At 50.0% G+C, this 24,340-nt stretch overlaps 1 protein-coding gene across 2 annotated transcripts in view; it reads left to right on the forward strand.

Moving 5' to 3' along the window:
- Nucleotides 1–24,340, forward strand: part of MDGA1 (MAM domain containing glycosylphosphatidylinositol anchor 1) — a 62,830-nt gene that overhangs the window by 9,626 nt on the left and 28,864 nt on the right. For both annotated transcript variants that reach the window (XM_012464344.3, XM_012464343.3), the window contains exon 2: nucleotides 21,784–21,923. In XM_012464344.3, coding sequence (XP_012319767.1) covers nucleotides 21,784–21,923 — 140 coding nt within the window. The remainder of the gene's footprint in view (nucleotides 1–21,783; nucleotides 21,924–24,340) is intronic.

Below are 24,340 nucleotides of genomic sequence, written 5' to 3' on the forward strand. Positions count from 1 at the left end.
GGTGGTTCTCAAACTTGGCTGCATGTTAGAATAACCTGGAAGGTTTAAAAAATCCTGATGCTGGCGGGGCACAGTGGCTCACACCTGTAATCCCAACACGTTGGGAGGCCAAGGCAGGTGGGTCACCTGAAGTTCGAGACCAGCCTGGCCAAACATGATGAAACCTTGTCTCTACTAAAAATACAAAACACTAGCCAGGCATGGTGGCAGATGCCTGTAATCTCAGCTACTTGGGAGGCTGAGGCAGGAGAATCACTTGAACTGGGGAGGCCGAGGCTATAGTGAGCTGAGATTGTGCCACGGCACTCCAGCCTGAGTAACAAGAGTGAAATTCCATCTCAAAAAAAAAATCTTGATGGCCAGGCTGCATGCACATCATACCCATTAAATCAGAATGTCTAGGGGAGTGAAAACCAGTCATCAGCATTAAAAAAAAAAAAAAAAAAAAAAGTCCCTACATGATTCCAGTGTGCAGCAAAGGTTGGGAGCCCTGCCTTTTAACATTTTGCCTCAAGGTCATCAAAGGCTGATGGGGCTCAGCCATCATGACACATTCCAGGAAGGAAGACAGCAGGAACCTTTAAAAGGCCCATCAGCTGAGGCTACTGTCCCTAAGGAGCTTTCCCAGAAACACTGTACAGTGACTTCTGCTTACATCTTCCTGGCCGTTCTTAGCTTCAAGGGAGGCTGAGAAATAGGGGTTTTTAGATGGGCACATTCCCATCTGAGAAAATATCTGCATTCAGTTAGAAAGAAAGGGAGAGTAGATATTGGGTGGGTGATGAGCAGTCTTTGCCACAAACACCCATTTTAGGGGCAGTTGGTGTTTCTTGAATGAGAGGGGATTTAGATGAATGTGGCTACTTTCCTCTCCACCTCACCCAACTCTGCTAGCCTAGCTCAGGTAGGGGTGGGAGTGGGAGGGTCTTGGCTGCTCTGAAGATGCCCAGAAGAGATCTGAGGGAAGACAGAGACCCAGAGCAGGGAGGTGACTTGCTTGGGTCATCCAGACATTGAAGTGAGAGTCCCACCAGCTTCCCGTCTGCCGGTGCCTCCTGACACTGTCTGTTCACACATCCATGGGATTGTTGATTTCTACCGGTTGGTACCTCTCTTCACTAGCAGGTGTCTCCTTTCAGCCCCAATAGCAGAAGAGCTCTGTGGTTCCAGAAAAAGCAGCCTCCTGATTTCTGGGAACAGAAATGAAGGGGCTGTGTGAGAGGCTGCGGACTGGAGGTGGTCTAGCTCATCTTTCTGCCTCTCAGCAGGCCCATACCTACATGAGACCAGGCAGCCCCACTGCTGTTTGCTCAGTGTCTCTGTTCCTTCATTTTGGGAAGTTCTTCTCATTGACCTTATTCCAACTTGCGGTAACAACTTATCAGAAAGAAAGATTCAGGAACTCAGACCTCTGAGTTGAACTTGAGTAACTCCTTGGCCCTGAGACTCTTCCCAAGTGATTAAAAAAATTTTTTTTGAGACAGTCTTGCTGTTTCACCTGGGCTGGGAGTGGAGTGGTGCAGTCTCAGCTCACTGCAACCTCCATCTCCTGGGTTCAAGTGATTCTCGTGCCTCAGCCTCTGAGTAGCTGGGATTGTAGGCATGTGCCACCATACTCGGCTAATTTTTAGTATTTTTATAGAGACAAGGTTTTGCCATGTTGCCCAGGTTGGTCTCGAACTCCTGGGCTCCTGCAATCTGCCTGCCTCAGCCTCCCAAAGTGCTCAGATTATAGCTATGAGCCGCTGTGCTGCTCATGCTGGCTGCCAAGTGATTCTTTAGAAACTCTCGATGACGGCATTTCCCCATCTCTGAGAGGGATACTGAGAGGGATGCCGGGTAGAGATGGGGGAATGAATTGAATTTCAGTGGCCTCATCTACTTGGGTTTGGTTCTAGTGTTCTAGTAAAATGCAGGGGACCTTGAGGAGGCCAGGTTACCTTCTGGCAAGAGACATAAAGCCCAGAAGGCAAGCTGAAGGTCTGTGCCATGGCAAGACCTGAATTCCCTTTTCTTTCTGGAATAAGACCACAGGGTAGACACAGAGAAGGCCATGAGGAAAGGCACAAGGATGTGGCAAGGAGTGAGCTCAGCTGCCAGCCAGTGGCCTTCAGTGACCCAAAGCAGATCTTCCAGATTCAGTGCCCAAAGAAACTGAGGCCACAGAAGGCAAGTGGCTTGTCAAGTTCACACAGCAAGTAGGAGCCAAGGCTGAAGTTAAAAGCCATGTCAAAGGACTTTCTATAGCTGGATCTTTCTCATTCTCCTGTTACCTCCTAGGCTTAGGAGAATCCAGGGTGCGTCTAAATGGCATTTATAAGCTCATTTTGTGCCCACACCTCTATAATCCTTCCCCCTTCCCTGTAAACCTCATTTTTTATTCTCAGACCTCATTGCATCCAGACTACGGGATCTGGGGTTCATTCTGGGTCTAGAGCTCCGGTTAGATGTTAGAGGCCCTTGTTGGAAGTGTCGGGGCACCCCCCACCCTTGTGGGTGGAAAGGCGAGCCTGCTCCATAGTGTGAACTGGAGGTTGCTGCCAGTCTCCACCGGGTCCAGCATCTTGTCACACTGCCTACAAGTTCCACTTTAGAGTTATTAACAAGTTAGCTGGCAGAAGCACTGCCACTGTTTCCAGAAGTTACTCTGGGAATACCCAGCGGCCCTAAGCCTTCTCCCCATGGCACAGTTTGATTGATCAGATGAGTTGGATCTTGAGCCATGGGATTCAGGCAAGGAGGTTTCCAGGGGAGTGATGGGTGGAGGAAGAGGACGCTGGTGGGGTATTTGATCAGTGTGGAGAGAGGTCGTTAGGTAACATGTGGACTCTGTGTTGTGGCCAAGTGAGAAATTTCATAGTGGACACCACGGGCAGTCAAAACACTTGGACTCGTAGTCTTCGGCTTCCCCCTGAAGCAGACTGAGATAAGGAGCTGAATGCTGCGATTATTTAAGAGTCAAGTGCAGGGAACTCTGGTAAAGAAATGGAGAAGCGTGACAGGGAAGCAAAGGAAACCAGTGAAAGATGCCGTATCAATCAAGTCAGTCTCCTCGGCGTCCCGTGGGGGAACTCTGGCACATCGTGTGAAACATATACTTCACAGTTATCCCACCATAGGGTGAGGGAGCTGGGGCATGTATACACCCACCCTGCCTCTGTCACTGGGCGAGGCTGCTCCTGGGGGTGTTAATTCCCGGTACTCCTAAACCACTGTGCACACAAGCAGTGAGAGCTCTAGTGGCCAGAGGCGGCCCTCAGGCAGAGAGGCGCCTGCAGGCATTGGCAATTGGGAGTTGGCTGGTAGTGCACTGAAGTGTTTAGGAGAGGGGGTGCAGGTGGGACACCGACAGTCTGTATTACAGCGTGCCTAAGCCATGGCCTTGCTTTTTCAGAGCCGGCCTGCTATGTGGAGCTCTTTGTTTTAGGTCTCATGTTCTGGGCTGCATGTAAAGCCTCCATGCCAGGCTGAAAACTCAACCCTGCAGCCACCAGATCTGTGCACTGCTCATTTACTTCCTTGGATTTTGTGGCCAGGACCCAAGTGTGTCGATTTCTCTGAGACTCTCCTGATAGCATTCAGGCTCTTCCTGAAGGATGGCTTATACTTGCAGAGGACAGGGTTGAGCATTGCTAAGAACACAGCCAGAATCTATAGGGTCCTTCGGGCATTGCCATGAGAGGCCCCATGTTCTCTGTCTCGCTGAATTCAAAACCATATAAGTGTGGAGAGTCTAGACTAGAAGACTGCTCCTCCCCGCTGTAGGCAGGATTATGGGTGAACCAATTGTTAGGGGTTAGAGGGTAATAAGGTCGACTGCATTCTGACTACTTCCCTGCCCAGGAGCCAAGCCATGGGCTATGATCAGAGTGGCCTGCACTCCTGAACATGCCTGAGCCTCATGAGTCCAGTTCAGAGTAGGACTTTCACCCTGTTGTATTTTTCTATCTCTTCACCAGTAACTGGGACCTGAGATTAAGTAACTAATTGAATATTTATTGAACCCCTCTAGTGCCAGACTCCGTTCTAGGTGCTGGGGATAGAGCAAAGAGCAAGACAAAGAGATGTTCTAGAATCACAGACTCATAGAGTGACAGAGCCAGGGGGAGTTTTAGGGCACATCTAATCATTTGTCAGGAGAGAAATCTGAAGCCCAGAGAAAGCAAGAGAGAAGTCCTCAGGTCACACAGCAGAGAGGAGGCTCAGCTTGAAATCATGGAAAGTCAGAGGCAATGGGCTTAGAGGTTGCCTGTTGCTATCTGCTCAGTTTTTTGTTGTTGTTGCTTTTTTTGTTGTTGTTTTGAGATAGAGTCTCTCTCTGTTGTCCAGGCTGGAGTGCAGTGGCGCGATCTTGGCTCACTGCAACCTCCGCCTGCTGGGTTCAATTGATTCTTCCTCTTCAGCCTCTGGGTAGCTGGGATTACAGGCACCCGCCACCACACCCAGCTAATTTTGTATTTTTAGTAGAGATGGGGTTTCACCATGTTGGCCAGGCCGATCTTGAACTCCTGACGTCAAGTGATCCTCCCACCTTGGCCTCCCAAAGTGCTGGGATTACAGGCGTGAGCCACTGCACCAGGCCCACCACCTGCTCAGTTTTTAGAGGCAGGAACCAATGGCCAGACCCAAAGGGTCTCACCCAGCTGGTAACCCTGATGTATGTGGCAGTGAATACTCTCTCCTTGTTCACATCCATCTCCCAAGCCAGATCTAGATTCTCATTTCCTGAGGGTGTGTGTGTGTGTGTGATGTGGGTGAGAGTAGTAGGCAGGAGACATGAGTAGCTTTCTTTTTGATCAAGCCATGCACCTCTGCTACTGTGCCTGCTGGCAGAGTGGCCGCAAGTGATACTAGGAAGAGCTTGCTACTGAGGGATGCCCTGATGTGTCCAATGCACTGACTGACACCCTTGTCTGGTTCACTCCCTCCTTTCTGGGGACTTGAGGGAGCAGGGGCTGCAAAGCTGGCTGGGGTGAGGGTGGGCTTCATCCCCCCCATTGTCCCCTCCCCCTCTTCTGTTGGAGATCAGTGTGTGTGTGTGTCTGTGTGTATGTGTATGTGTGTATCTGCGTATGGGGACCACTGGTATGAGAGAAATTGCTCTCACTGGGTACCTCAACAGAAACTGTAATACATTCTCCCAGTTCTCTCTGCCCCAAGCAAGTGCACATTATTTCTATTTTTTGTGCATATAATGTACACTGGCATGTGTACGCTGTAGGTGTGTATATGCGTGATGATGTTGCACACAAGAACATGTATGTATGTGCAGGGAACTATGTATGTGTGTGGCAGGGGGGCGGGTAGACCTGTTTGGGGGCTTCTCTGGGACCACCTTTATCCCACTGCCCCTCCAGATGGCCTCTGGTCACCTTTTCCTTGTTTCCAAGGTAGGGGGTGGGCACAGATACCCAGCACTCTGGGTCATCAGTCAGAGACTTATGTCCAACCTAGGTATGGCCCCCACCACCCATCCCAGGCGACCTGAAGTGGCGGACAGGGGCAGGCCGAGGCTGGCCTGGAGCTCCTGGCTAATTTTCCTGGTCTCGATCGATCCAGCAGCTTCTCCTGAGTCTATTAGCAGTCTGCGAGTGAAAATATCCCCCATCGAGAGCCCTGACCTGAGACAGGGAGGAATCCATAGCAATTTGTTCAAACAGAAGGAAGCGTTTCCCTCTGATTTGTATTCCAATTTATTCCAGGCAGGAAGGGGGTCAGGGTAGGAGGGCAAACCCAGGCACTGCCAGAGCTGGGCCCAGGCCCGTCCCCCTTAACCCCCCATGCCAGCCGGGGTGGCAGCTGGTCCTGCCCAGGCTTCCTGGGGGTGGGGTCTGAGGAGGAAGGGTGGGCCCCAGTGGGGGACAGGGAGGGAGGTCTGCCAGCCTTCCCAGCAGGCCCTGCTTGGCTGGAGAGCTCAGTTGTGGATTTGGTTTTCACAAAACACAAAGCCGCCTGCTCGGAGCCTCTCTCCCGGGCACTGGGGCCTGCGCCAGGTGTGCGCTCACTCATTGCGCCTGTGCCAGATTGGGGGCTGGGCTGGGTGCAAAGAGACAGTAGCCTCAGCTGGGCTGAGTGGCAGGGGGGCTGCTGAGGCTCAGAAGGGAGCTGGCACCTTTGAAAAGTGCTGGAGCAGCCTGGAGAGCCCCGAGCACGGCTTTCCGATCCAGTGCTCATGCTTCCTTCCCAGCCTGAGAAAACAGGGGCTCTCTGCTGTCCTAACTAGGAAGTCTTTTGAGCACCTACACTAATTACAGCTCTGGCTGACATTTATTAAGTACCTGCTGTTTGCCAGGCACTGGACTAGTGCTGCCACGTATCTAGTTCTTGCAGGGTCCTTCTTCATGTGCCTCAGTTTCCTCACTGGTGCTCCTCCCACCCGTTGCATACCTCTGTCACCTCCATGCATCTCTGCTCAGCCCTGCTCACTTCCTCTTGGGAGGTGCTTCTCCCTTCTGAAGCCCTGAGGGTCTCAGGGCTGATGCCTCTGAGCAAGCTGGCTTCCTTTCTCCCCAGTTGCTTCCTTTGGCCCCACCTTGCACTCCCCATCAGGGTGCAGGCCTCCACAGAAGTAGCGGCATGGCAGCTGGAAAGAAGGATTCTGGGAAGGGTCAGGCAAGTGGTCCCGCACAGCTCACCTTCCATCCCCACCTTTGCCTTCTCTGGTGTGTCAGTGCCCCCCTCCCCCCCAGCCACCAGGGAGGGGAGTAACCAGAGAAGTTCTTCACACCCAGGTGTTAGCAACTAGCAGCTCTGAGGTCAGCTGTCGCACATGACTTGCCAGGCTTCATGACACCATCGGGGTCTAATTTCAGTAACTAAATATAACGAAGTCGATGAATAACCATCTCTCGCTGGGGTGGGAGTGTAGGGAGGCAGTGTGACCTGAAGGATAGGAGAAGAGGCTTCTGAAACAGATCTGGGGTGGAGTTCTGCCTCGGCCGCTCACTGGCCGTGTGATCATGGGCGGGTATTGCACTATGCCTCAGTTTCCCCAGTGCACTATGCACAAGACAGGGTGAATGCTAGTACCTTCCTCAGAGGGCTGTGGTAAAGGGGAAATGAGGAATGTGTGGGAAGCCACTCTCAGCCCGGTGCCTGGCCTGTGGGAGTCAATGACCACAGCTGTTCGGAGGAGGCTTTGCTGAGTGAGATATTCCACCGCCGCTGAGGCCTGGCTTAGGAAGCTGCCGCTGTCGCTGGCCGAGGCACAGAGGCTGCCACCAGGGAGGCGGCATGGGAGGCTCTATGTGCAGGCATGTGACACAATATTGGGACAGAGAGGGAACAAGACGGAGGCCCTGGCCCAGGAGGAAGGGTGGAAGAATTCCAGACTTCCTCCCATTTTCCTTTCAGGGAAGTTTATAGCAAGAATCTTTCCTGTTAGCTACTTTACAGGACTGGGAACAGGTGTTTTGCATCAGCTCTTTACTGCCACCCACCCACTGTCCATTCCAGACCTCACTTTCCTCCCAAGGGGCAGCCTCCCTCCTCCCGCATCCACAGCCCCGGGTATCTCCTGATAGGGGCTTTCCTGTCCCTGGCTGTGACTGAACCTTTGTCCAGTCATCCTTCTCCATCCCCAAGTCCTTCACTTTTCTCCCCCAACCTACTAGATTCCAAGTCATTTACAAGTTGTTCAGAGGCTCAGCATTATAATCAGATCCTATGGAGCCTGCCACTTACATGGTTTCTAAAATTTTAGCCAAAAAAGGAGAGGAAACCCTTCAGTGAGGGAGAAAAAATAAGAGACTACTTAAGCAGGAGGGCAGGTATTGCATTTCCCGATTTATAAATATACCTGATGCTAAAGAAAATATGTTCCTAAACTTTATGTTTCCTGAATTGATGCTTGAAAAAAAAGATTGTTCATCCCTTTAAGGGATTTAATGTGCTTTCGCTCCCAGGGGTGCTCGCCTTTTGAAAAGGATACAGAAAGAGAATAAACAAGTGACTATTTAATATGCAGGGTGTTGATGAGTGTTACGAACACACAGAGCAGGGAAAGGGATTGAGCGTGATAGAGGTGGGGCAGGCATGCTGTCTTAAACGGGGTGGTCAGGGAAGGCCTCTCAGAAGAGCGCTAAAGGAAGGGATGGAGCAGGCTCTGGAGAGCTGGGGAAGAGCAATCCAAGCAGTGGGGCAGGCTAAGTGCAAAGGCCCTGAGGTGGGAGAGGGCCGGGCCTGCTGGAAGACAGGAAGACAGCAATGTGGCTGGAGTGGGGAGGGAGGCAGAACTGGAAGTGGGGCTGGGAGCAGATGGCAGAGGGCGTGGTGGGCTGTTGAAAAAGCACTGGCTTTGACCCCAAGTGAGATGGGAGTCATGGCAGGGGGAGCAGAGGAGAGATGGGGTCCCCTGCCTGCTGGTGGAGAACAGGCTGCCCCAGGCAAGGGAGGACGCGGGGAAGACCGGTCAGGAGGCTGCTGTCATAGACCAGCCAGGCCTCGGTAGTGGGGCTAAGACTAGGGTGGCATCGCAGAGGGCAGATTCTCGATTGGTTCTGAAGGTCAAGCTGACAGAGCTTTCTGGTGAATTGGGTGTGGGGTGTGGGAGGAGAGAAGTCATGGATGACTCCCAGATTTCTGGCTGATACTTGGTTAACGGGAATCAATGTGTTCCCACTGGTAGAGATGTCGGGGGTGAGGAGTGGCTCTAAAGCCTTGTGGGTACTGGGGGGCAGTGAAAGTTGGCTGCTGGAGGTCAATGGATGGAGGGGGCATAAAGCTAATGAGGTCCCCCTTACATTTCTGCTCCCTGGTTCTTCATCCTCAGAGCTAATTTTCCTGTGGTCTCCTGGGTTGAGGCAAAGGCCTGGCATGGAGAACCAGGTAACTTCATATGCAGAAATGGCTTTAGGGGTTGCTAGAAGTTGGGTTGCAGCACCCCTGTCTCCCCCTGCTGCTGGGTGGGGTGCTTTCCAGGAGCTGGAGCTCTACCTGGGGACCCACAGTGACCAGAGGTTGCGGGGGCCAGAGTCTGCCTGGCTGTGGGAGAACCCCCAGAAATGCTGTCCTTCCTTCCCTCCCTTTCTGTGCTACTGTGGGCTAAGGCCCCACCAGCTCTCAAGCTGCAAGATCAATTTTGCCTTTATTATTGTTATTGTTATTATTATCCACTTAACTTCATAGAAAAAAAAAAAAGGAAGCCCAATGACTATCACACATTAACCATTCATTCTAAATTCCCTGCCCATACCTGTCAATATATTTTTACATAGCAGTAAACAGTGGTCCGTTCTGCTTTCTCTGCTGACTTTATCTCCTACACACGTCTCCTGCTATTGACTGAGCCCTCAGACCTGTCACTTTAATGGCCTCAGGGCACCCCCTACATCGATGTGCCGGAGTTCAGGTCACCATTTCTCTGCTGCTGAGCGTTTGGGCAGGAGCCAATTTCCCTTTCTTTTAAATAGCTCTGCCGTGAATATCCTTATGTGAATTACTTTTTCCTTTTAGATTATTTCCTTGGGGCCTATTCCCCAAAGTGAGATTGCCTAATAGGTCATAGGATAGGAACAGTTTTATGGTTCTCATTTCGCACTGCCAGGTTGTGCGACAGAAAGTTTGAGCTGCTGTTGTGCATAGCCCAGCCACAATGGATTTCACCATTTTAATTTATTTTCACTGGTTTAATAGGTGCATTATGGCCTGCTTTTTAACTTCCAGTTTGCACCTCCGGATGCCATACTTGGGTCTTTTGGTGCCTAGTAATAATAAGACCTGATCTATGCAGAACTTTACAGTTTACATGATACTCTCTTAAATGTCATCTCACTTAATAAGACACTGTGAACCTAATGTTACTGGCCTGTGTTTTATATGGGGAAGTGGGGGCTTAGGCAAGTTCGGTGCTGGAGTGGAGCCTCTCACCAGTTCTGGCAGATCTGGTTGCTTTTCCACTGCACCGTGTGGAAAGGGCGCCCTCCCACCTACCTCCGTCAATTCTTACGTGAGCTCTCAGCATCCCCAGATGCCCACTTCAGCCCAAATCCAGTGTCTTAGATGTATTTTCTCCCCTTGGCCACTACATCCAGGCCTGTGCCAGAACCCCAAGCTGAGCCTGTGCTTGAGGGTTGGGGGTTAGCCCTGTGGGTCTTGGAGGGAGCCATGTTCCATCCCTTTGCCTCACTGGACTCTGATCAGGTAGGGCTTTGGGGGCTCCTAGCTTTAGCAAAGCCACTGCCCCGTCTCCACTTCCTGGCCCAGGCTCTGCCTTCTGGGTTGGAGGCCTGGATCTGGCAGTGTGTCTCCAGTCCCACCCTGGTGGTGCCCTATCCCTAGCAACTGTGCTGCAGACTCCTAGAAACTGGGGTCTGTCTGGCTGCACCCTGGAATAGGAGGGCCTTCTCAGGGCAGGCATACTCTGAAGCATGAGTCTGGTTTTATTTCAGTCCCTTCTAACTGTACGTCTAGCGTATCTACTAGGCAGCATGCACTGTGTGCAGGGCATTCCAGTTAGTGGAATTAGTGGGTTTCACACTCACAATAGGGAGCCCTGTTATGTTCGTTTTATAATTAGGAATCTAAGGCTCTAGACTAGATGGGTAAATGATTTTGCCTCAAGTCACCCAGAAATTACTGTTTCTGTGGGCTTGGTTCAATAGGTATGCTTTGATGGGTGCAGGCCTGGTCAGATCTAGACCCTGGGCTGCTGCCAGGAACCAGTGCCAAGTAAACCACAGTGATGGGGCCTCCAAGACCAGCAGAGCTTGGTTGGGCTGGAACTTTCCCTACTGGGATCCAGGCAAGGAAATTTTACATGAATAACCATGAGTAACCTTATGTCCATGGGTTCCATATCCCTGGGCCAGGAAGGCTCAGACCCTGGGATCCTAGAAGCCATTCTCTGCCCCGATGGGTGGAAGCCTCTCTTTCCCACCATCATCCTGCATATTCTCATGGGGAGAGTGTTCCTCTCAGTGATTGTTACTTTCAGCCCACCTTGATACTCTGATCTCTCAGGATTACAAACTTTCCATAATCCTCCAAAGTAGACCTCATTCAGTTTCACATTTTCTTCTTGCAAGATTTTGGAATAGGTTCCCAAAGCATCTTGGTCTATATTATTAAATGGAAATAGAACTGAAATTTATTAAGTACCTGCTAAGTACAAGTCATTGTGTGATGTACCCAATGTGCATTGTCTCATTAAATCCTCACAACAACCCAAAAGTTATCTCCATGGAAGCCTGAGATGTACTATTACCCCCATTTTGCAGATGAAGAAACTGAGGCTAAAGGAGGTTAAACAACTTGCCCAAGGTCACTCGGTCACTAAGTAAAAGGTAGAGCACTCCTCCCTGCCCCTCATCCTACACCACTGAGCAGCCCCTTCGGATTTGCATTTAAAGACTCTGATCAAGCAGTCCCCAGCTTGAAGTATAGGCCTTTCTGCCTCTTTCATGAGTGTCCTGCCTGTACTGGTTAGAGATGGCCTATGTACCCTCATCATTAACAATTTTTTTTTTTTTGAGACAGAGACTCTCTGTGTTACCCAGACTGGAGTGCAGTGGCGCGATCTCTGCTCACTGCAATCTCCGCCTCCCAGGTTCAAGTGATTTTCCTGCCCGACCCTCCCAAGTAGCTGGGATTACAGGCGCCTGCCACCACACCCGGCTAATTTTTTGTATTTTCAGTAGAGATGAGGTTTTACCATGTTGGCCAGGCTGGTTTCAAACTCCTGACCTCAAGTGATCTGCCTGCCTCAGCCTCCCAAAGTGCTAGGATTACAGGCATGAGCCACCGTGCCTGGCCATCATTAACAGTTTTAATCCTGGCATCCTGGGGCCCAACAGAGAGAAAGTCCCTTTATACTTTTCCTCCAGAGACCTAAGAGTCCTCATTAAAGGGCTTTCCTGGTGACCTGTGTAGACATCCTCTAGTTCTGTAAGTGAATGTGCAGATTAGACTTCCATTGATAGACAGACCGTGAAGAGTCTGTGAACATCACCTGCCACTCTCAATACCTGTGTGCTTTCCAATGAGGCCAGGATGTGGGTGCAGTGGTGCTGAACATCCCCAGGGAATGGGACATAACGGACGGGCCACCGCTTGCAGCAGAGGAGAGTTGTAAGGGCGCTAGCCCCTCCCAGAAGCTCAAGGCTTTGCAGTGAGAGGCTCTGCAAATGGAACAAGGCCTTGCAAACTGTAGCAGGCCTGCATCTGACTATGAAAGCAGAGCTTGTTTTTCTCTCAATTGTGGTGGCAGGGTGGTGGCCTGCACACTGATCCTTTCAGCTATGGCTGGCTGCTGTATTCAGTGACAGCGCCCTCATACACCAGAGGTCAGAGACTCATGCACTCTGGTTAGGGAGAGATTTTTGCAGCCAAAGGGAAGGTTGGCTGAATATGAGTTTGGTTTTCATTAGCGAAAAAGGCCTTGTGGTGGGGAACAGGCTTTAATATGGTTTGCAGCAGGGAGAGGGCAGAGGCTCTTTGCCCAGAAGGGCTGTGCCTCATTTAGCTCTCTGTCCCAGCGCTGAGGGCAGAGATTTCATGTAATAGGTGCTCAGAAAATGTTACAGAGCAAATCAATGAATCAATGGCAAATTAAAAGGTGATTGTGTGTGCCCTTTGAAGGACTGGGAGGACAGGGAGCTAGAGGGAGGATGGAGAGGGAATGGACTCGGACATGGGTCTAATGACCTGAGAGAGAATGCCCGGAGCTGGATTGGCCAAACGTCTGTCGCTGGTTTCCCTCAAGATGTTCTGTGTTAGGGCAAGGCTGGGGGAGACGGTGTGGGTGGGTTGGGACTCTTTCAAGCTGGCTTTCTGAGCACAGAACTGGAGCCTCCCCCAACCTCAGAGCACCCCTGAGAAGTCACCTGGTCCACCCCGACTGGCAGTGAACAGGGGACAGGCTCCAGCCAGCTCTGCAGAGAGCGGGGCTGTGGTAACGGCAGAGCAACCCCCGGTGCAGTGAGCACAGAAGGGCAGGGTTAATTTTCCTGAAGGGCCCACGCTCGATGGCTCACTGCAGAGAGGCTCAGAACACCATCCCTGGCAGAAGGAGGCCCAGGCAGAGCAGGCCAGGCCCCTGCCCAGGAAAGCCTCCTCCCAGGCCCCAGGCCGCCATTCTCTGAGCAGCTAATTAAAAGAGAAAAGCCTGTTAATATTTCAGCACTGTTAACTCTGCTAAATTATTAAGTGTCCATTTGCATTACATGCATAAAAGGATCAATAAACACGTGCATACCAGGATCTGGGAGGGTGAGAGGTGTCATGGTGAGGGAGGGGCGGTTTCTGTGGATGCAGCAGGAATGTGGAGACTCCGTCCTGAGCTGTGAGCCCTGCACTGGGCTAGGCACTTGGGAAGTGGAAATGCATGGCGGTTAGTGTGAAAGACCGAGACTCAGACAGACTCCAGGCCAATAGGGTGTCCTTGGGCAACTTATATAACTTCACTGAACCTCAGCTTCCTCATCTGAAAAGTCCAAACCATAATAGGGTTGTTAGGAGCAATAAACAAGATAAAAGATATAAAGCACTCAATATGTTTCTGGCAGGGTAAACGTCAATAAAGGGTAGTTATTGCAGTTAATGTATTCTGCGGATGGGGGTAGGGGGAGACCTGAGACATAGCACGAGTCTCTAGTTCACAGCAATGCCTCCCTGCTCCCTCTCTGCCTCTCAGCAGGCCTTTATAGGCATCATTCTTCAACTTTTCTAGCTATTTGCTTCCCTAGTGCAGAGTCTGAGTGCCACAGCTCCCTGTTCCTCGGCACCAAGTTTAACATCTCATACTGATAAGGGCTTGTTGAATGACTGCCTGATGGAAGTCAGGACAAGAACACATATCCCAATTCTGTGCCACCCCATCCAGAACACTCAGTGATGCTTCTGGGAGGTGGCTGGGGTGGTGGCACCTGCTCTGTCATCTGTGGGCGGATAGAACCAACTCTGGGCGGGGCATTTTGCAGCCCCTCCTTCTCCTTTTGTCCCCTTGCCCCTCCCTCTCCCTGCTCTTTGGTTCTTTTCCAGCCTGCAGACTCACTTCCCTGGAAGGAGCCAGAGCTGAAGAGGGCAACAGTCCTCTTCATTGATAATTGGCTGAGCTTTTGTTTTTTTGAGATGGGGGTCTTGCTCTGTCATCCAGGCTGGCATGCAGTGGTGCAATCATGGCTCACTGCAGCCTCCATCTCCTGGGCTCAAGCAGTCCTCCCCCTTAGCCCCCAAAAGTAGCTAGGATTACAGGCATGTGCCACCATACCCCCTAAATTTTTACATTAAAAAAAAATTTAAATGTAAATTAAAAAATTTAAATTATTTTAATTTTAATTTTTTTACATTTAAATTATTTAAGTTAATTTTTTTTAATTTAAATTCTTTTAATTAAAAATTTTTTTTAATTTAAATTCTTTTGTAGAGATGGGGTCAGGCTGGTCTTGAACCCCTAGCCTCAGGCAATCCTTCTGCCTCAGCCTCCCAAAATGTTGGGATTACAAGCATGAGCCACTGTGCCCAGCCTAAAGGAATTTTTTTTTTTTTTTAGATAGGGGTCTCACTTTGTCACCCAGGCTGGAGTGCAGTGGTATGATCTCGGTTCACTGCAACCTCCATCTCCTGAGTTCAAGCCATCCTCCCACCTCAGCCTCCTGAGTAACTGGAAACACAGGTGTGCACCACCACGCTGGCTAATTTTTTATATTTTTGGTAGAGACGGGATTTCACCATGTTGCCCAGGCTGGTCTCTAACTCCTGAGCTCAAGCGATCCTCCTACCTCGGCCTCCCAAAGTGCCGGGACTACAGGCCTGATGGTGCTTTTAATCCAGGTTTTCCACTTGTCTTACTGTCTGTCTTGTTTGGCCCTCACCCTGGTGTCGTATCCATGTGCATTTGACAGCACCCCTACCTTTGGCTAGCAGCTGGGCATGGATTCTCTTGTGGGGGATGGGGGTCTTTGATGAAATTCCGCCATTTTGGTGGGAATCTTTTCGGATCCTTAGTGGGCAAGTTGGAATCTGTCTTAATCTGACTCCCTGAGAGTTTGTGGCTTCCTCATTGGGCCTGCTGGGTGCTGGAAGCCCCTGCCTATATATATATGTTTTGGGTGTATACTTTTTGGGAAGGGAAAGAGTCAGCTGTCGGGCCAGAAGCATTCTGCCTCAGCTGTTCTCATTAGGATGCTGCCCTAAGGGTGACATCTCTCATGCCTCTTGGCTGTTCTTAACTAAGGCACTGGGGGTGGGGGGACATGTTAACCCCTCAGCTGTTAGTTTTGTATTAAGCTTTTCTTCTCTGGTTTTACAGAACATTGCTGCCTCTCAAGATGTTGAGGTACTCTGCGAAGAAGGGGTTTTTTGGCCAAATACATTTAGAAAGCACTGAGTTAAACCAATTTACATGGATGTGTTTACAGCAGGACTTTCAGAGCCTTTAATAATATACTTTGTGTGCTAAGTCTTTCTCAGAGAGTGAGAGCGAGAGAAAGAACATGCAGCATCCTTACTTGACAGTGAAAATCATCTGTGACGGACTATCAATGAACACTCTGTGGCACACAGGTTGGGAGAGGCTGTTTTCCTTTTCTATGGGGTTTTGTTGATAGAAATCAGGAGAGTAAAATAGGAAAAATCTCATAGACCAGAGGCAAGGAAACACACTTGGTTCTGAAATCCTGTTCAGTTTTCTATCCACCGATACGGTGTCAAGTAAAGGTAAGCAAATCCAGCTGTGCCTCTGAAATTCCTGGGGACAGTAAACAGAGTCCCAAGCTAGCAGGGGAAGGCCTGGGTTTGAGTCTCGGCTGTGCTGCTGACTTGAACAAGGCATTTCCTTGTCGCCTTCCAGGCACTGGTCCCCTTCTCTGCCGGTGGGGCTAAATATGACTTTCCCTTTCTGCTTCTCAGAAATGAGGCAAAGAGCTTGGAAATATACAGTGGACCCCAGGAAGGTACCAACCGTCATCTGTGACAGAGAAGGCCGGGTCCTCTCATGCAAAGGGCTTGCACGCTGCAGGGGGCGTGAGTTCTTGGGAGGAGTGCAGGATCATTTATAGAATAATAAGGCTGGCTGACAGTTTTCGATTGCATACTGAGTACCAGGCACTCTTTTAAACACTTTACGTGAATTTCCTTATTTATTCCTCACAAGCTCATATTACAAATGAGAAACTAAGGCTTAAGTAACTTGCTGAAAGTATACTAGTTCCATGAGAAGAGGGATACTCAGAGAAGGCTCCAACCCTTCCCACTTTCCAACCTCTCCGAAGCCCTGAACAGCCCCCACCATGAATTTTGAACATATTAATGAAACGCCCCTACCCATTTAATGTCTGCTTTGAGCATTTCCACCCCTGGGTTGCATGCGTGGGAGCACACAGCAGGTGGTCCCCTGTCCCTATCTCTTGCTCCTATTTCATATCTTGGGAGCTGTCATTCATGGAGAGAGCACATACTGTTTGGCCAGATGTGTTACATATATTGCATCAACCCCTCACACCAGCCCTGGGAGAAGGCATCATCGTTCTTATTTTATAAATGAAGAGGCTGAGGCTCAGAGAGGTCAAGTAATTTGCCCAGCATCGCCCAGCATCAGCCAGCTAGTGGGTAGTAGAGCCAGGAATGGGTCCCTGGAGTCGTCTGACTCCACAGCTCTGCTCTTTCCATCTCTCTAAAGCAGACCTTTCCTCGCCCCATGGTTCCTTATCACATCCCTCTGTTTTCGAGTCGTCATAGCATTTAACACACTCTGAAACCATCCTGTCCATTTCTGTTTCCTTTTTTGTGATCCATTTCCCCAGCAATGCTCTTTGAGAGCCATCCCTTGTTTGCTTTTCATGACAGTATCTCCAGCGTCCAGCATAGCGCCTGGCCCAGCAGTGTTTACTGTTCAACAGACTGAATGGATTATGTCATGATGCATCTTGAATCAGCCCTGCCCTGGTTCCCTTCTGAATCCGGAGATGCTGCTGCAGGCAGTGTCTTCCTAGGGTGTGTGGAGCTAGATGGAGGCTGAGGTTCAGTGGGGCAGGGACCCTTTGGGGTTTAAGGTCAGAAACATGGTTCTGGCCATTCCAGGGGTGACCTGAGCCATTGGGAAGCTGACTTATGTTAAGGAAACTCCGTGGTGGGTGATGAGCAAATTGAAAAGCTGAGGCCAAGGGGGACTAGGTAATTTGCTACTAGTGAGGACTCATTTCGGAAAGAAAACTATGCCTGGAGCCAAACCAGCAATGGGAAGTGGCTCATCAAGTAAGAGTGAGAATCAGCAAGTTGGATGACTGTAATAGTAAATAGATTATCCTGGATAATCTCAATGGTTAAATGTCATCCCAGGTTGGCAGATGCTGTTTTCTAAGAATTGAGGTGTAATTTAGAAGGTGTAATATGGTGAAGTCCAAAGCAGATACCTTGATGTGTTTTTACTTGTGTATCCGGACACTGTGTAACCACCACTCAGATCAAAATTCCAACATTTCCATCTCACCAGATGGGATCCCTTTTTCTCCCCAAGAAAGTTCTCTTGTGTCCTTCCCAGCAAATAATCTCCCACCCCACCCAAGGACAATCACTGTTAGGCCTCTGTTACCCTAAGATACGTTTTTCTGGTTTTAAGTTTTGAATAAATGAAATCACACACCATATATTCTTTTCTGTCTGTACAATTACAATACACTGTATGTTCATGTCTGGGTTCTTTCACTCCAGTTGTACCTATGAGATTCAACAGTGTCATGTCTATCTATAGTTCACTTTTTTCATGTATGGGTAATACTCCTTTGTATGAAGATACCAGAATTTATTTACTCATACTATTCTTGATGGACATATGGGTTGCTCTTGTTTTTAGCTGTTACAAATAAAGCCACTATGAATATTCTCGTACTTACTGTTTGGTTGCCATAAGTACTCATTCTACCCAGGAGTGGAATTGCTACATCATGGGGTATACACCTGTTTGCCGTTAGTGGTGCTGCCCACATTTCTTCCAAAGTGGTTCTAGCATTTTAGAGTTGGGTGCTCTTAATACTTAAGGTCATCAAAGGGAGCTGAATCATTTTTTCTTTTTTTAGGCAGAATCTCACTCTGTTGTCCAGGCTGGCCTGCAGTGGCATGATCATAGCTCATAGCAGCCTTGAATTCTTGAATTCAAATGATCCTCCTGCCTCAGCCTCCTGAATAGCTGGGACTGCAGGCACACACCCCCATGGCTGGCTAATTTTTGCAGTTTTTGTAGAGACAGAGTCTCACTATGTTGCCCAGGCTGGTCTAGAACTCCTGGGCTCAAGTGATCCTCCTGCCTTAGCCTCCCAAAGTGCTGGGATTATAAGTGTGAGTCACCGCACCTGGCCAGGAGCTGGATAATCTTAACAATGTCATCTCTGATACCTACTCATGGCCCCATCTCCAGTGGGGAAATATACCTGTCAGGTGACCAGAGGCCCTGTGTCTGCTGATCAGGCCCCATCTTTCCTGGCCTCTTCTGGCTGTGCCTTAAGAAAGTCCAGCTCTCCAGCTCTTTTTCAGTATTCCTTATCTGTCACCAAAGCTGCTGTCATTACAACACTGCCTTGCTACAGGCAAGCCACAGTGTCCAAGATTACAGCTTATCTTCCATTGGAGCCTGCTAAATCGATGTCTTCCTTGTTGAGAAGCACCTCAGGCCTCTTGGTCTTATCAGCACCCAGCATGCACATCATCTCTTGGTGGGTTGTTTCTTGATGAGATTTCCTGAGGACTTTCGTCACAGATGGCTATCTCTTTCACGTATAGTGATGCTCATGCATTTTTATTGCACGAGGAGTAACAGTTTTGGGCCCAGTTCCCAGATTCTAAAGTACGTCTTATATAGGGACTGTGTGCTGATTACAAAATTCATAGAAAGTGTGAGTTTGTGAGTTGAAAAAGACCACAGAAGTCATCTAATCTACCCTTCCTATGGGTGGGGAAACTGAGGCCCAAGGTGGTGAATTGACTTGCCCAAGGCTTACATTGCTTATCTCCTGACAGCCAGCCAGGTTCATTCCTCTGGGGTAGCCAGTCAGGCAGGGTGGTCACCTGGACACTCAGATTCTGGGTTGGTGGCAGCTACCAGTGTTTACAGAACCCGTTGCCGTTTGCAGAGACCCTCATGGTTAAACATAGCCTGTGTCACTCCCAATTGCTGACCAAGTTTATCGCCCTGCTGCCGGGCTACCTCTGTGGACTCTACCTCTGTGATTAGCTCATGTCCGTCCCACCAATATTGGTGGAAGGCCCTACCTGCAGCATCTGTAAAACTTATGACGACTCCACTAAGCATTTTTCATTTATCCTATGTTATCATCACATCTACCATTGCGAGTTCTTGGGGTTGGTAATGTTCTCTTCATTTTAGAGATGAGAAAACTAATGTCCAAAGATCACTAGTGGTTTACCCTGTGTAATATAATTTGGGACTCTGCCCTGTCAACTAGCATGGAGCCTCCCTGTTCCCTGAGGCCTGGTTCAAAAGCTATGCCTTCTGTGGTTCTTCCCCAGAAGATGGTGATGCCTGTCCTCTGACATCCTGGGGCATTCTGTATCTCTCTTATGTCACCCGGCAACTTCACCATGGGATACCCTTATAAATGCATTCATTCAAGGTTCACTGAGCACCTGCTGTGTTCAAGGCCTTGTGCTTGGGATCCCGAGATGAAGCTCATGGTCTGGCAGGCAGAAAGACAAGAATCCTGACTTTGACAGAAACACAGGTCTGATGCTTTGTTGTTGCGCTGGGGGAGTGATGCACACTCTAGACACATAAGGAAGGAAGGCGCCTGTCAGTCATGGGACATTTTCTGGAGGAAGTTGTACATTTTCTGTATAGGCTTTATCTTCTTATTTATCTTCTTACCTCTGTTAACTGAAGAATCATGAGACTTACACATTTGGAGAAGAGAGCTTTATTTCTTATAGAGGGTTACATCCCACGGGGTGGCCATCCTGACAGGCTGAGAAGTGTAGCCTCTGGCAGAGACTGCAAGCAGTCACTTTGAAGGAGGAAAGGTGAGACAGGAATTTCTGCTGAACAGGTGGGCCAGGTATACATATTCAACAGGTTATGGGAGGAGCTATGAATATTCACAAAGGGGGTGATGCATAGATACGTAGTAAGCAAACGTGCATGTTACATACACCTCATGTTCACTTTGGGGTGCAGACATTTAAATGTACCACAATCTGGCCTATGTGTCCAAAGGTGACACGGAAGACACAAAGGCACTTAGTGGGCAGCCTCTGGCAGCTGGTCAGAACCAGTCCATGATTGCTGGTCTTTTATCAGGAGAAAGCTACTGAAATCAGTCTCTTGTCTGATCAAAGCTGTAGTTAAGGCTGGTGGAACAAGAGGCCAGGTAGTCGGTGTCTGGCTGCGGATGGTCTGCAATTGTTTCAGTATTGCTTATCTCCAGGCCAGTGCTTGTTCAGTTGCTAGAGAAAAAGGAACGCCTTGTGGCGGCTAGAACATAGGTTCTTCTTTAACTGTAGGGGGTGCGACTTACCCCTTGCCTGGCATGGCCTTAGGTCCTGTTTATAATTTGATATCTCTTAGCCACAGAGTCTGTTTCATCACTCTTATGACTTCTATTTTAACATCCCTGTGCCCCCTTCAGAGCAGGGATATTGTTTATACCTCCTTGTGTTCCTCATGCCCAGTATCAGCTCTTCTACCTCCACTCTCTCCCCTCTCAGCTTTGAGCAGAACCTGTGAAGTTGGGGTCTTTTCCTTTTCCTAGAGCTTAAGCCTTGGTGGGCTGGGAGCTGATTTGCCTTTAGAACAATGGGGTTGGACACCGAGGCAAGGGCTATGACTTTGGCAAATTCAGTCATCTCCCACTGGCCCATCCAGCCATATCCTAGCTTTGGTCCTCAGACCTGGGCCACAACCCAGCCCTGGGCACTGTGGGAGAGGTCAGGGAGGAGCCACAGCCTTTTGCGAGCTCCCAGGCCCCAACTTCTGTGAGAACTTCTCTCCCTTGGAGAAGAAGCTGGACACGGGCTCAGAAAGCAGTGAAAAACAATGAAGGCCTTCGGGGAGGGCAATGTGCAGCTGGGGTGTGTGTGTGTGTGTGTGTGTGTGTGTGTGTGTCTATGTGTGTCTATGTGTGTCTATATGTCTTAGCTTAGGCTTTCTAGAAGCAAAACGTGAGATGGTTGGGGCTGGGGAGTTACGGTTTAGGCAAGCGATTTGCTGGGAAAATGCTCTCAAAAGAAACTGAGGAAATGAGTGAGGCAGCCAAGCAAAGAGGTGGCTCAGGAAGCGTAGCCTCAGCCTGTTCCCAGGGCAGCTCTGGAGTATGACAGCGCCACAGTCACCCCACCTCTGTGTGTGTGTGAGTGTGTGTGTGTTTTTGTGTGTGTGTGTGTGTTGTGGTGGGGAGGGAGTAATCTCCTAGGCACCTCTGGCCAAGGCAGCAATTTCTTGGAGAAGGTGAACACCCTGAGCTGTCGGCAGCTGGGAATGGATGCATCTGTCACCTTGGGGAGCTGAGAAGGGACGGCCACAGCATCTGCTGTCAGGACTGCTAAGATGATGATATTAACTGAGTGATGACCAGTTTGTACCAATGACAAAGCCCCTTCACACAATCAGCCAATTGGAAACCACAGTTCTCTTGCAAGGGGCTGGGGAACTGTCCCTTTCCTGAGTTCCTGGCCCTCCTGGTTCTGGCCTGGGGGTTCTGGGAGGATTCTTTCCTGGGCTCAGCTGGGTCAGGCTTCTGAGGGATGGTCTGGGGAGGTCTCCCCGAAACACTCAGAAGGGAGCCCCAGAGCTCCTCCGCCTTGGGGCCTCTTCTCTAAACCTCCTCCATCCTCTCCCGCCAGCCCCGGCCCAGGCCCAGATCGTGCACGCCGGCCAGGCATGTGTGGTGAAAGAGGACAATATCAGTGAGCGTGTCTACACCATCCGGGAGGGGGACACCCTCATGCTGCAGTGCCTTGTAACTGGGCACCCTCGACCCCAGGTAAGTCCCCAGCCCAGGCCTTGCTCAGGCCCCTCCTGCCCTCTCCCTGCCTGGGCTGAGCACTTAAGAAGAGGCAGCAGGAGATGAGGACTCAGAATGCACTGCAGCTTGGAGGCAGAGAACAGGAGACTGGGGCTGGGGAAATAGCTGGAAAATGAACTCTGTGGGGAAGGGCTGGAGGCTGTGGGCTCATTCACCTGAAAACACTGACGGCTGAGGGGAACAATGGGATGCCGGTTGCTCAGCTCCACTCCATTCCACGGATCTGTTGAGCAGACACATCCTTCTAATGTGTCTGTGGGCAGACCATGTGCCAGCCGCCGTGCCAGGCGCTTTCTCCAGTGCTTTCCCTTTGGAGCCTCACAGCTGTGCAGTGAGGAAGGCATTAGTGCCCCCATTTGTAGCTGAGGAATGTGAGACTCAGCGAGGTTGGGGTAAACTTCCAAGGGCACACAGCTCTTGTGAGGATGGAAGCAGACGTTGCATCCAGAACCAGTGTTCTCTTAGCTCAGTCTGCTTCCTCCCAGCATGTCCATCTTTGAGTTGGGGGCTCCAGGAGTGACAAGCAGCATAGAAAACATGATCTCGGCCGGGCACGGTGGCTCACGCCTATAATCCCAGCACTTTGGGAGGCCGAGGCGGGTGGATCACGAGGTCAAGAGATCGAGACCATCCTGGTCAACATGGTAAAACTGCATCTCTACTAAAAATACAAAAATTAGCTGGGCATGGTGGCACATGCTTGTAGTCCCAGCTACTTGGGAGGCTGAGGCAGGAGAATTGCTTGAACCCAGGAGGTGGAGACTGTAGTGAGCCGAGATTGCACCATTGCACTCCAGCCTGGGTAACAAGAGTGAAACTCCGTCTCAAAAAAAAAAAAAAAGAAAACATGATCTCTATTTCAGGAGGCTCTGGCAGGCAAGCTTCACACCCTTGAGGTTCAAAGATCCCAAGCAATTAGAAAGAGACAGAAAACAAGAATCTGGAAATGCCAGATGAATTTTGTCCCAGATGAAGTGTATGGCTTGGGCAGGAAGCACAGGCTGGTTATCACTGAGAGCTGAGGGGAGGAGGCAGGGAGGAGGTGGACTGAAGGGTTGGGAGGAATTTGCCGGTGAGCTGCTGTGACCTTTAATAACAGCAGAAAGGGTGACAACTGGATCCTAGAAAGGACAGTGAAATACAAAATTATTTTTTCTGGATACTTTTGGGAACATAGATGGCTTTAGTAGGTTTGGCCTGGAGACAGGCAGATGGACAAGGAGCTGTGACCACTGCTGCTGCTTCTCGAAGGCGTGTTTTGGGAGGGAAAACAAGCTGCTGGATTTAGGTCAATGTCTGTGTCAGGTGTGACCATTAAAGGGGGGATGGTCCTCCCTAAAAGCCAGTGAGGCCGCTGGGTCATCTCTCCCTCAGGCTGCACTGGCCATCTGTCTGTGTCCCCTCACGTGTCCCTGTGGGCCGTGTGTGGTTGTGGCTATGTTTGTGGACCTGGTTTTCTCTTTCCACCAGTGCTTTCATTCATTCCACCACCCAGGCTCAAACCCTTGGGCTCATATTTGACCTTGCACCTCCTCACTCCTCACGTCTAGCCAGACTCTGAGGCTTTACTTGTTTTCTTTTTGTTGTTGTTGTTTGTTTTTTGAGATGGGGTCTCACTTTGTTGCCCAGGCTCAGTGTAGTGAGATGATCACAGCTGACAGTAGCCTTGACCTCCTGTGCTCAAGCAATCCTCCCACCTCATCTGACCAAGTAGCTGAGACCACGGATGTGTGCCACCATGCCTGGATTATTTGTAATTTTTTTGGGTAGATATATGGTGTCTGTATGTTAGCTAGGCGTGTTTTAGTCTTGAACTCCTGGCTTCAAGCATTTCTCCTTCCTCAGCCTCCCTAAGTGCTGAGATGTGAACCAGTGCACCGGCACGCCTTTCTTTTTATGTCTCTTGCATGGCTCTTCCCCTCTCTTTTCTTCATTCCCCCTCTAGGTCGGCCTGTCGGTCCTGTCCCTTGGACCACTGCTGTAGACTCTAACTGACCTCTCAGTCTCTCACCTCACCCCTCCTTCTATCTTTGTTTTTTTTTTTTTTTTTTTTTTGAGACAGGGTTGCTGTGTTGCCCTGGCTGGAGTGTAGTAGTGCAATATGGCTCACTGCAGCCTCGACCTCCTGGGCTCAAGCAATCGTCCCCGCCTCAGCCTCCCAGGTAGCTGGGACTACAGAACTGTGCCTCCATGCCTGGCTAATTTTTTTTTTTTTTTTTTGTAGTGATGGGGTTTCACTATGTTGCCCATGCTGCTGTTGACCTCCTGGGCTCAAGTGATCCTCCCGCCTCAGTCTCTCAAAGTGCGGGGATTACGCACATGAGCCACTGCACCCAGCCCCCTTCGATCCATTCCTGTACTTTGCTACCAGAATG

This window comes from Aotus nancymaae, unplaced genomic scaffold, assembly GCF_030222135.1.
Source record: "Aotus nancymaae isolate 86718 unplaced genomic scaffold, 86718_ANA_hifiasm-v0.15.2.pri h1tg000040l, whole genome shotgun sequence".
In the NCBI taxonomy this organism is placed as follows: Eukaryota; Metazoa; Chordata; class Mammalia; order Primates; family Aotidae; genus Aotus; species Aotus nancymaae.